The sequence below is a fragment of the Esox lucius genome, chromosome 6, assembly GCF_011004845.1.
Source record: "Esox lucius isolate fEsoLuc1 chromosome 6, fEsoLuc1.pri, whole genome shotgun sequence".
NCBI lineage: Eukaryota > Metazoa > Chordata > Actinopteri > Esociformes > Esocidae > Esox > Esox lucius.
This window is the reverse complement of record NC_047574.1, coordinates 25,126,557-25,140,866: the sequence shown is the minus strand read 5'-3', so window position 1 is coordinate 25,140,866 and position 14,310 is coordinate 25,126,557. Positions and strand designations below refer to the sequence as shown.

The window sequence follows — 14,310 nt, the reverse complement described above, 5'->3', positions numbered from 1 at the left end:
ACACCTAAAAACTGGAGCATTGAACTTGCCACAGTATTTACTGATATTTTTAACATGTTCTTACAGAGTGCAAAGTGTCTGCATATTTTAAATCTACAATGGTATGACGGTATGTGTGTGTGTATGGAGGGATGGGGGACGGGGAGGTTACTTGTGTTATACAGTGTGGAGAACAAGTATTCGATACACTGCCGATTTAGCAGGTTTTCCTACTTACAAAGCATGTAGAGGTTTGTAATTTTTATCATAGGTACACTTCAACTGTGAGAGACGGAATCTAAAACAAAAATCCAGAAAATCACATTGTATGATTGGGTATTAAAAGATCATTCCAGAGAGGATGGGTCTGTCAGAAGTGAGGATGGCCAGGGTTTCACCACTCTGTAAAAGACTGTGAAGGCAAATAGTGCAACAATATAAGAATAACGTTTCTCAATGGAAAATTGCTAAGATTTTGGGGATCTCATCATTAATGGTACATAATATCATTAAAAGAGTCAGAGAATCCGGAGAAGTCTTTGTACACAAGGGACAAGGCTGAAAACAAATATTTGATGGCCATGATCTTCGGGCCCTCAGGCAACATTGCATTAAAAACAGACACAATTCTGTTGTGGAAATCACTGCAGGGGCTCAGAAACACTTCCGAAAGCCATTGTCTGTGAATACAGTACATTGCTACATCCACAAATGCAATTTAAAACTCTACCATTCAAAGAAGAAACCAGATATAAACAAGATCCACACTGCCACCTTCTCTGGGCCCGAGCTCATTGAAGATGGACTGAGGCGATATAATACAATACATACAAGTTTTGGAGCAACATATTCACCTTTTTCAGGTAACGACCTGGCTTTTTTCCGCAAGACATGGCCAAACCACATTCTGCACGTATTACAACAGCATGACTCCGTAGTAAAAGAGACCAGGTGCTTAACTGGCCTGCGTGCAGTCCAGAAATGTCACCCATTGAAAACAGTTGGCCCATTATGAAATGAAAAAATGCAATAAAGGAGTCCACGAACTGTTGAGAATGGGAATACATTTCACTTTCAAAACTACAGCAATCGGTCTCCTTAGTTCCCAAATGCTTACAGAGTATTGTTACAAATAGAGGTGATGCAACACAGTGGTAAACATGCCTCAGTTCCAACCTTTTTCAAACGTGTTGCTAGAATCAAATTCAAAATGGGCATGTATTTTTCCAAAAACAGTAAACTTTCTCAGTTTTCACATTTGATATGATGTCTTTGTACTTTTTTCAATTAAATATAGGGATAAATGATTTTCACATCATTGCATTCTGTTTTTATTTGCATTTTACACAGCGTCCCAATTTACTGGGAGATGTGGTTGTACATCCAACAGTGATATACAACAGCGGTAATATGGCAGGAGACGGCTTTATAATCTTAATGTACAGTAAGAAGGCTTTATAATCAGAGTGCAGTGTATCGATCTGTGCGACTTCAAAGAGGGCCAGCTCACTTTCATATGGTTAATGCAGCGACGCATGTTCAACCTATCACCAGTTGTAAAGTGCAATGCACTATAGGGCTCTTGTTAAGATCAACATCGAAAGGCTTCAATACATTGTCTACTGAATTCATATAGATTATATTCCCAAAGTCCATTACAGGAATAGATGTTGACAGATAATTGGTCTGATAATGAAAATACAGGCAGCCTATTTTAATTTGAAGTTTCTCAACTCATTAAATGTTTTGGGGAAGAAAGCCTGTCATAAATCCAAATGCCCTAATTGTTTTATCTAGGGACACTGTCAATGTTTTTTCCATTCATTGTACAGTAATCTCCTAAATTATTGGCACCCTTGATTTAAAATGTGCAAACATCGCACAGTTGGGTACATTTTATTTTATTTTTTTGTTGTAATTTACTAAAATAGCTCAGTTTTTTAACAAGTAATACAATTTCTCCAACAACATAAAAGGTTTTATTTCATTAAATATTTAAATATTGATTTTATTATCAGTAAAATCAAACAGAATGAAAAAAATGGAAGGAACATATCTGTATTAAGGAGCTATATTGTGGCCTTCCATGGCTTCCTGTTTCACTGGGGGTATAAAAATAATTTATTACACGTGAACAGTTCCTTCTGTCATCATAGGGAAAGGCAAAGAAATCACATATTAAAATTAACAAATGGTTGTTGACTTTCATAAATCAATGGGTCAACAAGAAATGTATATACACCGAAATTATACAACTGCCCACTATTAGAGCAATAATTAAGGAGTTCAAAACCAGTTGAACAGTGGAAAAACCTGCCTGGTAGAGGACATCTTGTGTCCCCCACACATCTTGTGTCCTCCCCCACACAGTGAAAAAGATGGTTTATTCTGGGGTCTCCAAATCTACAATTAGACGCCACCTCCATTCCTGTAGTCAATGGAAGGGTTACTAAGAAATGTAAGCTGCTGGAGTTTGCTAAACCACATTGGAACATGGATTGGAAACAGGAGATATCCTTAGATGAATCCAAAATATAGCTCACAGGCAAAACAAAAAGGGGTATACAGAAAATAACCTCTTATCTACTGTAAAATGTGGTGGTGGATCTTTGATCTTAAGAGGCTGTTTAGCTTCCAGTGGTACTGGGGTTCTTGTTGAAATCAACAGAATCATAAACTCTATAAAGTACTAAAACATTTTGGTCAAAAACCTGGTTGCCTCTGTGAGGAGGCTAGTCCTTGACCACAAGTAGGTCTTCCATCAATAAATACCACACATCAAAATCCACTAAGAAATTAAGTGACCACAAATTATAGTATACAGAATTTTATAATATAGCTCATTCTCTGTGCTGTTTGCCATCCAGAATTGTTTTCTAGAACCATCTCTCTGTCTCTCTTTTTCTCTTTTGCAAGAATAACCATGCTGCAACCAATGCTGCAACCACTGTATAGTGCTTCCTTTGTGTTTGTGTGTATCGTGTGTATCGTGTGTGTCCATGTGTAAGACAACAGTGTGTAAGTCATTGACATTGGCCTAGAGAGGCGCAGACGTAGAGGAGGATGTGATCCGAAACAGGGGAGAACAGACATTATCTATGGGGATAATGGCTGTGTGGTTCCCAACAGAAGCCCAAAGCACGTCATTTACTTGTGATGGGGACCACATCAGTATACCCAACACGTTAGAGAGAGACTATACACCTGCTGAAACACCCCTATGCATTCCGCATTGGGCCATTTGCTGTGCTCTGTGTAATTATCTCATGTAGACTTACTGATGGTACTCAGCTGTTTGTTCAAGATGAAGGCAGGACCTTTGTCACACAAGTCGTTCATGTAGTTTTCCTACAATTCCTATATTACTGTACTTCCTATGTACAGTTTCTAAGTAGTGAGGAGTGGCAATCACTTATGGTTTAACCTACGCTATATATGGAATCTTGAATGGGTTTGGAGGCCTCTGAGTCAGCCTTCCACCACTGAGTGGCTCACTTGACAGTGTTTCGCTCGTTGGAGATATATAATCTCACTGCTTCCTTTATCTCTTGTTTTCCCTCTCTCTTTCCTGCCTCTTTCTCCAGCCTGCTGTCCAAACTCTCTCATAAAGGAGTTGCATCACTTCCGTGCCCTGGGTGAGGAACAGGTGAGTCCATTTTTGGGGTGGGGGAAAAAAATATAAAAAATTACTGTCATGAATTTGAATCGATTTTCAGATTTATGAAATACATTTTTAAATATTAAGAAAAATATATTTATATCAGATTACTGTCAATGCTCATAGACAAAGGAAGTGAGTCCACTACTCACAGACACCTGCAGGCATGGCGGAGGCTGCTGAAGTACAAATTAGATCAGCCCCCTGCTTCAGTGAAAACCGGTGTGTTGACGCAATTGGCTGTCATGAAATTCAAGGCACGAATGTGCTTGATTAGAGCATGCATACATTGCCAGTATTGTGGTAATACTACTAACATGAGGCCTCACCTAGCATGCTAACTCTCAGAGATGAAGGAAAAACAATAGAGTTTAATCGAGAACAATCAGCAAACTCTGCACCACGTTTTTTAACTTCCCCACAACTTGGAGCATTCAAGGACAATAACCAAATCGGTAGACTTACTTCATCTCGGAAGTTCTGCGCTGTTATAATTTTGTCAACGATTACCACTTTTGCTACATGGTGCAAGCAATGGTATACCAAGGGGGTGAAATTAGACTAATTAGCTAATTATATTTGATGTGTTGACGCTTCACGTTAACTTTAAAACTCATTGTAAGATTGATGTTGTGCGCATCACGTGTTGTGGAGATCACGCAGATTTTATTTTGGCCTGCACAAATGACATTCTATTATTTGTCTTCTCAGTCTCACTAGTGGTATTGTGCTCTGTAGGAAAACTTGACTTAATTGAATACATTGTTACAAATTCACAGCTAATTCACACCTAACCCTAACTATTTTGGGCTATATTTAAGCAAGGTTTTTTTATTACAAAACGAAAAGACATTAGCTCGCATGTCATCAAATAGCATTTCTGAAAATGTCTGAGGAAATATAGTAACTTTATGCTGGTTGGTTGTTAACGTAGATTCGACCCATATTGTTGGCCACCAACACAATTTATTGGATGCTTGGTCCTTTTTATTTTTGTTAAAATTAACATCATAGTCTTCTCTAAAGTGTTGACTAGATGGTTGTAGCTACCTTGCTTGCTTTCTGGTAAAGAAAAATAAAACAGATCCATTTGATATTACCTGATGCCTGGCCTGTCAAAGTAGAATTGTAGGATTTCCATACATTACATTAATAAAAACAATGGTGGTTGACTGGTTGAAAGGGTATATCTAAAAGCAAAACACAATTGTTTTCCAGTGCATTTAAATGTTGAACTTGAGATGATTTAGTCCTATTGGAGGGACGTAGCAAGCCGGCTAGCATACTTCAATCAGAACTGAACTGCATTGTGAATCTAATTAAATCAATAATTGATTTGGAATCTAATCCTTAACCCAATAATCAATATTGCCTTGTGAGGTCCCTATCGATTCCCACCACTAGTCCCTATCCGACAACCCCCCCCCCCCCCCGTACCTCTTATCTGAAGGAAACCTGGCGCCCCCACCATTATTTAAAAAAAAGTACCCAGCCTCATATCTGGACGTGGTCTCCCTTTCACATTTTCAATAACAGCTTCTTTAAACGTTCATTGAAGTGCTATAATATATGCTATTTAGCAGACACTTTAATTCAAAGTGAATTTTTCATGCATGCATGCATGCTTTTTTATGTACGCGTCGTTCTCGGAAATGATCCCACCATTTTAGCTTTGCTCTACCAAATGGTGTCACAACCATTTTTTTAGAGTTGGGTCCAATACTGTTTTTTTTTTAGATTTTTTATCATCAGGAAAAGTGTCTAATAATGTGAATGTGAAAACTTCTACAATTGAATATGATACAACAGTTGATTTGTAATGATGCAACACAACATTGCACTGTTTTTTTATCGAGGCACGTTACTAACATTTCAAGTGTAAATGCAATATATATAAAGCGACAGTTAGCTAGATAAAGAGGCAGACAGCTGTTGACATTATGCATCGCTGTATTTCGCCACAGTATTTCATCGTTTGGGATATCACAGTTTGCATGCAGATAATTCACATTGCAGAATGTGAATGCATGTAATATAGGCTGCTCATAAGTTGGTTGAACATACGCAATAGGTGAGTTTGATCGAGGCTGCTCTCATTTTTGGGCAATGCTTCTCCCTGTGTGCAATGCTTCCCTGAAGGGGATGTCAGACTCCGCCCACACAAGCCTCAAAGTCCTGAATAAATCCTTGTCTTCAATCTGCTGATGCACTTGCTCTATTAGTGGTTGTTTGAAGAGGTGTGTTCTGGCTAACACAATGCTTTTCCTTGTCCTTCACATGGGCTTTAGACTTCAAGTGGTCATTTGGTATTTTTACGGGTCCTGTCAATAGTATGTTGACAGAATCCTGACTCATAACACTGGGTATTGCTCGGCTCTGACTTTAAAAAAAATGTATGACTGTTTCACATTTTTCTCAGTATGAAAGCCAAGTTGTGAGATAATTTTTTTTAATCTAGTTTCTGCCAAATTATAGAAAATTCTGCAATATTCCAAGTTTTACATTTAATTCCACTTTAATTCCTAAATTCTGCGATTCTGTCCATGTTTTTGCATCGCGGAATTCATAGGGCCGTACTAGGTTGAGAAACAGACACCTCACAGGTCCTAAACTGGCAATTTAATTAAATAGTAGCTGCAAAACACCAGTCTCAACGTCTACAGTGAAGAGATGTATCCGGGATGCTGGCCTTCTAGGCAGAGTCTCAAAGAAAAAGACATATCTCAGATGGACCAAAAAAAAAGAAAAGATTAAGATGGGCAAAAGTACATGGACACTGGACAGAGGAAGATTGGAAAAATTGTTATGGACAGACAAATCAACTTTTGAGGAGTTTGGGTCACAAAGAAGAACATTCATGAGACACAGACCAAATGAAAAGGTTGAGAGGTGCTCAACGCCATCTGTCAAACAAGGTGGAGGCAATATGATGGTCTGGGGGTGCTTTGGTTGTGGTGAAGAGGGAGATTTGTACAGGGTAAAAGGGATCTTAAAGAAGGAAGGCTATCACTCCATTTTGCAATGCCATGCCATATCCTGTGTACGGCGCTTGATTGGAGCCAATTGCCTCCTACAACAGGACAATGACCCAAAGCACAGCTCCACACTCTGCAGGAAGTATTTAGGGAAGAAGCAGTCAGCTGATATTCTGTCTATAGTGGAGTGGCCAGCACAGTCACCGAATCTCAACCCAGCTTGACCGTATGGCAGAGGCGTCGCTAAGTGGACAATACATTCAGGGCTTAGCCCACCCTCCCGCCCCTCCCAGGACAGAAAGTACAGGGTTTTGAATGTACATGCGGAAAATTCCAAGGTGCACACTAGCATCCTACATGTCTACATTGTCATAATGCGCGATTATTATTATTTTTGACATCCGGGGCTTTTCTTAAAAGATCCAGGGCTATAGCCCCAGACGCCCAGGGCTAACGATGTCACTGCCGTATGGTAAGTAAAACGTACCCATCAGGCCAATCCAACTTGTGGGAGGTGGTTCAGGAGGCACTGGGTAAAATCTCTTCAGACTACCTCAACAAATTGACAACTACAAAGCCAAAGGTATGCCAGGCTGTAATTGCTGCAAATTGAAGATTCTTTGACCAAAGCAAAGTTTAAAGGACAACATTATTTTTTCAATTAAAATCATCAATTCTAACCTTGTCAATTACTATATTTCCTATTAATATGATGTATGTTTCCATGGAAAACAAGGACATTTCTCTCTCTCCCTTTCTTTCTCTTTCTCTCAAAAGAAGGGTTAAATTAAGAGGCCACTGCAAATTGAACGCATCTGTTCCTCACTCAAACTTTCCTTTTCAACTTTTTTGGCAGACGCCAGTGAATGTGAGCATTTGCCCACTCAAGTTGGTTACGGCGACAAACTGCAGTCACGTTGAGACCCCGATGAGGATGACGAGCATGCAGATGAGCTTCCCTGAGACGGTTTCTGACTGTTTGTGCAGACATTCTTTGGTTATGGAAACCAATTGTTGCAGAAGCTGTCCGGGTGGCTGGTCTCAGACGATCTTGAAGGTGAAGATGCTGGATGTGGAGGTCCTGGGCTGGTGTGGTTACACGTGGTTGGTGGTTGTGAGGCCGGTTGGATGTACTGCCAAATTCTCTGAAACGCCTTTGGAGACGGCTTATGGTAGAGAAATGAACATTCAATTCACGGACAACAGCTCTGGTGGACATTCCTGCAGTCACCATACCAATTGCACGCTCCCTCAAAACTTGCGACATCTGTGTCTTTGTGCTGTGTGATGGAACTGCACATTTTAGAGTGGCCTTTTATTGTGGCCAGCCTAAGGCACACCTGTGCAATAATCATGCTGTCTAATCAGCATCTTGATATGCCATACCTATGAGGTGGATGGATTATCACGGCAAAGGAGAAGTGCTCACTAACACAGATTTAGACAGATTTGTGAACAATATTTGCGAGACATAGGCCTTTTGTGTATATAAAGTTTTAGATCTTTGAGTTCAGCTCATGATTAATGGGGTCAAAAACAAAAGTGTTGTGTGTATATTTTTGTATATACACACACAGTATTACAAATAAAAACAGGAGACTAAAGATGCCCAAGACTTGCACAAAACTGTGTCTGAAAATGCTCCTAAAAACAATATTCATTGTTTGACTCTGGCTTTTACTGAAGAACCATTTACATACTTAAATAAATGTACTTGTTTTAGGCTGTGTATTTGAAAATATACAATTCACTGGATTTATTTAATACTAGATACTCAAATGGGCATGTATTTTAACTGAGCTCTTCCTCTTTCAAATATATATTTTTTTCATCACTCACAAAGCTAAGGAGAGCACAAGTCATATCCCCCCCTTTGAGTGAACAAGAGGCATATAAGAGGAATTGTCTGATACTCTACTCCACATTTCAATACTTTTCATTAACCCCCCAGCGGTATTCAAATTGCACCCTACCAACGAGTGGAAAAGCATTGAAACTGGCTTTGAGGTTCAAATCAAATTTTGAGGGCCATATATTATACTGACCGTCTTCACTCACACTGGGAAATACTGTCCTTTTGAAGTGTCTTACCAAGGAAGATGATAAAGATTTCTTTTTTTCTGCTGTTTTGTTCTCTGGAGATTCTTTCAGCAAACATACTTTCTTCCTGCCCAGCTTAGTTACCCAACCTCCTTGCTCTGGACAATCCTCAAGGAGTCCTGAGGTCTGAGTTCCTCCAATATGTTTTTTTACACAATCCAATCAATGGGAGTTTGTTTTGTACAACCGCAAACAACTTCAACGATGGCAGTCACAGATTTCATTTTGCAGTGAATTGATGAACAAAGAAGTGATCTGGCAGACTTTACTCAGAAGGACTAAATGACAACTCTTCTGTTGTATTTCAATTTACTCAATATGTCTCTGCACATTTTCCCATAATAAACACAAAATGCAAAGCACTGCCCCAGTTACGATAGTAAATGTCATGGGTTAATGCCAGTGCCAGTGGCAGTGACTCCCAGTGAAAACCTCCATTCTGAAGACGTACGTGGGATTATCAGGATGGTTAAAAGCCCTTCGCAGAGATGGTCCTCTTTGCAGATGTATGACTGAGTCAGGTATTATTATAGATATTGAACAGTTTTCACAATCACACAATTAACGTGACTGTTTGACTGATAATGATGCTGTGTTTACAGTAAATGTAGCTTCCAGCACAAAAATAGTAAAATCCTGAAAGATCTGTCCTCACACGTTTCTTTTTGGCAGATCCACACTAGGAAAAATGTGATTTCCAGCTTAGGGTCTGAAGTAGGTTTAGAAAAAAATAAAAGGTTGTGCATAATGTTAGAATGGCTGTTACATTTAGGTTTAGGCATTGCAGGTTAGGGTTAGGCTTCAGGGCTAGGTTAAGTTGGTTATTATGTTAGAGTTATGTTTAAGGGTAACACAGATAAAAAGATGTGTGTGTGTGTGTGTGTGTGTGTGTGTGTGTGTGTGTGTGTGTGGTAAGAGGATAACAAGGCTGTTTCTGGTGATTGTTGCAGAAGAAGTGATGCAGTCAATTTACAGAATATCATGTTTATTGACAGTACATACATAATCTTCTTTGTGGCTATTACAAAAAGACTGTGAACTGAAGTCTTGGAAGCCAGAAAAATTGGTGCATAGAATACTAATGAATTAAACCTCACCAAATGCTTTAGTAAATCAGGACTGTGCATCTTTGCTGATAAATATTAGAACAGCAGAAATACTTTTTTAATAGCCTGATTAAAGATGAATTCAAATACAGTTGTGATGATGCAATTGCATTGTATACATTTTGATGGCTCTTAATGGCAACCTAAAAGAGATTAAATAAATGTTAACTTAAAACTTATTAAAGGCAAATGTATGAGAAAAAAAGTTTTGTTGTTCAAATGTATTCAAAGTTATCCCAGAACCTTGAAATAAATGTAAAATCTAAAGCCCAAATGTATGGGCTTTAGACTTATGTCAGACTGTGAAACGTACTTTCCAATTCCAGCGCCATGTAAATGATCATGCAAACTAAGAACACTATGGTTGAGCGAGTAATGTGATACGAAGTGGAACTGCTTGGCCAGATGGACGTCAGAGGTTAGACTCCCCTGAACCGCTAGGAAGACGTCATAGTTGAGAGTTGGACATCATAAAATTAGGAATGGATGAAATTGGGGTAAAAAAGTTAGCCTGTTTTTTTTCTTGAATGGACAAATCACCTAGTAATATCAAATCAAACATTGAGTTAATATCAGGCAATTTTGAGATATACACCGATCAGCCATAACATTATGACCACTTGCCTAATATTGTGTAGATCCCCTTTTGCCGCCAAAACAGCCCTGATCCGTAGAGGCACTAGACCTCTGAAGGTGTGCTGTGGTATCTGGCACCAAGACGTTAGCAGCAGATCCTTTAAGTCCTATAAGTTGCGAGATGGAGCCTCAATGTATCAGACCTGTTTGTCCAGCACATCCCACAAATGCTCGATTGGATTGAGATCTGTGGAATTTGGAGGCCAAGTCAACTCCTTGATGTCATTGTTGTGTTCCTCAAACCATTCCTGAACCATTTTAGGTTAGTGGCAGGGCTCATTATCCTGCTGAAAGAGGCCAATGCCATCAGGGAATATCGTTGCCGTGAAAGGGTGCACATGGTCTGCAACAATACTTAGGTAGGTGGTACATGTGCAATGCACTGTGTTCTGACACCTTTCTATCAGTACCAGCATTAACTTTTGCAGCAGTTTGAGCTACAGTAGCTCGTCTGTTGGATCGGACCACACGGGCCAATGAGCCTTGGCCGTCCATGACCCTGTCGCTGGTTCACCGCTTTTCCTTCTTTGGACCACTTTTGATAGGTACTGACCACTGCAGACCGGGAACACCCCACAAGGGCTGCAGTTTTGGAGATGCTCTGACCCAGTCGTCTAGCCATCACAATTTGGCCCTTGTCAAAGTCTCTCAGATCCTTACGCTTGCCCATTTCTCCTGCTTCTAACACATCAACTTTGAGAACAGAATGTTCACTTGCTAGCTAATATATCCACTGACAGGTGGTCATAATGTTATGGCTGATCAGTGTATTGTTTAGAGATACTAGCACATCTACATTACTTCTGTTAGATTTTTGCTAGTAGTGGCTCAAGTAAACTAAAACTAATTTGTAATGGCTGTCTAAAGATTAAAAAAAACATGAACTACAGTTTGTCTTTGACCGTAGCCTACTCAAGATAAAGGGCCATTTAACATGAAGTTGTAAAATAGCACAATTCCCCTTTAAGGAGCTAAGGCGTGACTGTGTGTTTTTTGTGTGTGTCGACAACAGTATGAGCGGTACCAGCGATATGCAGCAGAGGAGTGCCTGCTCCAGATGGGAGGAGTGTTATGTCCAGCCCCTGGCTGTGGAGCTGGCCTGCTGCCTGAGGAGAACCGGAGGATGATTCACTGTCTGCTCAACAACACTTTGGGATGTGGGGTGAGACTTCCATAAAAACACTGACCTACAGTCATGTGAGAAAGTATGTGTGCCACCTGGATAGTTGTCATTTTTGGACATAATTTGATACTTAAATGCCTGGCAAATTACACAAAACAAATTCAACTATGCAATTAAAATGAACAGAATTGCAATTCTCTTGTGAAGAAAGATGAAATAGCATTTTTGCAAAGTATAGTCTTTTAATGTCGTTAGTAAAATTAGGATACCTTTATCTGTCAGTTGTGTTGAAGTGAAGATGCAAATGTCCAAATATGTAAAAACATTACTTTCCACAGTATATTTACATATACATACACACACACACACACACACACACACACCAGCACACAATTGTTATATACATTTTCAGGCATGAGCTCGTACTGTACATGCATTTGGGCCCACACAAACACACACAGACTACCATAAGCACTCAACACAGAACACACATACTTTTGTTTGCAGCCCTTCATTTGATTGGACACCCTGACCATTTACCCCTCCCCATCTAGTCTTGGATTGGTGTTTCCATCGATATTGCCCTCTCCCTGCCCCCAACCTGCAGATTTCATTCAAATGCAATCATAGCACAATTGGGATGTAATTATGACACAATTTGCACTATGTTCCTCTAATTAGCCAGTCAATTAAAGATTAGGATGTAGTTCCACATTCGTTAGTGCTGACTGATTGCATGTATACAAACATCAACATTATCATTGCAGGGAGGCAGAATCGGGATTGCCACAAGGCTCACCTATCTCTCTCACTTCAAGTGCAATACACTTTAAAAGCAGGAATGATTATTCAATGCTGCCAATGTGAAGTGATGTGCTGGTCATAAAATTTGAATATCATCAAAAAGTTGATTTGTTTCAGTAATTCCATTCAAAAAGTAAAACTTGTATATTATAAGCATTCATTACACACAGACTGATATATTTCAAATGTTTATGTCTTTTAATTTTGATGATTATAACTGACAACTAATGAAAACCCCATATTCAGAATCTCAGAAAATTTGAATATTGTGAAAAGGTTCAATATTGAAGGCACCTGGTGCCACACTCTAATCCGCTGATTAATCCAAAACACCTGCAAAGGCCTTTAAATGGTCTCTCAGTCTAGTTCTGTAGGCAACACAATCATGGGGAAGACTGCTGACTTTACAGCTGTCCAAAAGACAACCATTGACACCTTGCACAAGGAGGGCAAGACACAAAAGGTCATAGCTAAAGAGGCTGGCTGTTCACAGAGCTCTGTGTCCAAGCACATTAATAGAGAGGCGAAGGGAAGGAAAAGATGTGGTAAAAAAAGTGTACAAGCAATAGGGATATCCGCACCCTGGAGAGGATTGTGAAACAAAACCCATTCAAAAATGTGGGGGAGATTCACAAAGTTTGGACTGCAGCTGGAGTCAGTGCTTCAAGAACCACTACGCACAGACATATGCAAGACATGGGTTTCAGCTGTCGCATTCCTTTTGTCAAGCCACTATTGAACAAGACACAGTGTCAGAAGCGTCTCACCTGGGCTAAAGACAAAAAGGACTGGACTGCTGCTGAGTTATGTTCTCTGATGAAAGTACATTTTGCATTTCCTCTGGAAATCAAGGTCCCAGAGTCTGGAGGAAGAGAGGAGGGGCACAGAATCCACGTTGCTTGAAGTCCAGTGTAAAGTTTCCACAGTCAGTGATGGTTTGGGGTGCTATGTCATCTGCTGGTGTTGGTCCACTGTGTTTTCTGAGGTCCAAGGTCAACGCAGCCATCTACCAGGAAGTTTTAGAGCACTTCATGCTTCCTGCTGCTGACCAACTTTATGGAGATACAGATTTCATTTTCCAACAGGACTTGGCACCTGCACACAGTGCCAAAGCTACCAGTACCTGGTTTAAGGACCATGGTATCCCTGTTCTTAATTGGACAGCAAACTCGCCTGACCTTAACCCTATAGAAAATCTGTGGGGTATTGTGAAGAGGAAGATGCGATATGCCAGACCCAACAATGCAGAAGAGCTGAAGGCCACTATCAGAGCAACCTGGGCTCTCATAACACCTGAGCAGTGCCACAGACTGATCGACTCCATGCACGCCGCATTGCTGCAGTAATTCAGGCAAAAGGAGCCCCAACTAAGTATTGAGTGCTGTAAATGCTCATACTTTTCATGTTCATACTTTTCAGTTGGCCAACATTTCAAAAAATATTTTTTTTTGTATTGGTCTTAAGTAATATTCAAATTTTCTGAGATACTGAATTTGGGATTTTCATTAGTTGTCAGTTATAATCATCACAATTAAAATAAATAAACATTTGAAATATATCAGTCTGTGTGTAATGAATGAATATAATATACAAGTTTCACTTTTTGAATGGAATTACTGAAATAAATCAACTTTTTGATGATTTTCTAATTTTATGACCAGCACCTGTATGTACACTACTGTTCAAAGGTTTGGGGGATTTTACCCATTAAAATAAAATAACATTGTTAATTTTGTAACTGACTATTGCTGGAAACGGCAGATTTTTAATGGAATTTCTACATTGGCGTACAGAGGCCCATTATCAGCATCAGTCCTGTGTTCCAATGGCACATTGTGTTTGCTAATCCAACTTTTTCATTTTAAAAGGCTAATTGATCATTAGAAAATCCTTTTGCAATTATGTTAGCACAGCTGAAATCCTTTGTGC

General features: G+C 39.6%; 1 protein-coding gene across 6 annotated transcripts in view; it reads left to right on the top strand.

Annotated features, from left to right (window-relative positions):
* Nucleotides 1-14,310, top strand: part of prkn (parkin RBR E3 ubiquitin protein ligase) — an 89,656-nt gene that overhangs the window by 64,611 nt on the left and 10,735 nt on the right. For all 6 annotated transcript variants that reach the window (XM_020047449.3, XM_034292603.1, XM_020047448.3 and 3 more), the window contains 2 exons: nt 3,564-3,625; nt 11,467-11,616. In XM_020047449.3, coding sequence (XP_019903008.2) covers nt 3,564-3,625; nt 11,467-11,616 — 212 coding nt within the window. The remainder of the gene's footprint in view (nt 1-3,563; nt 3,626-11,466; nt 11,617-14,310) is intronic.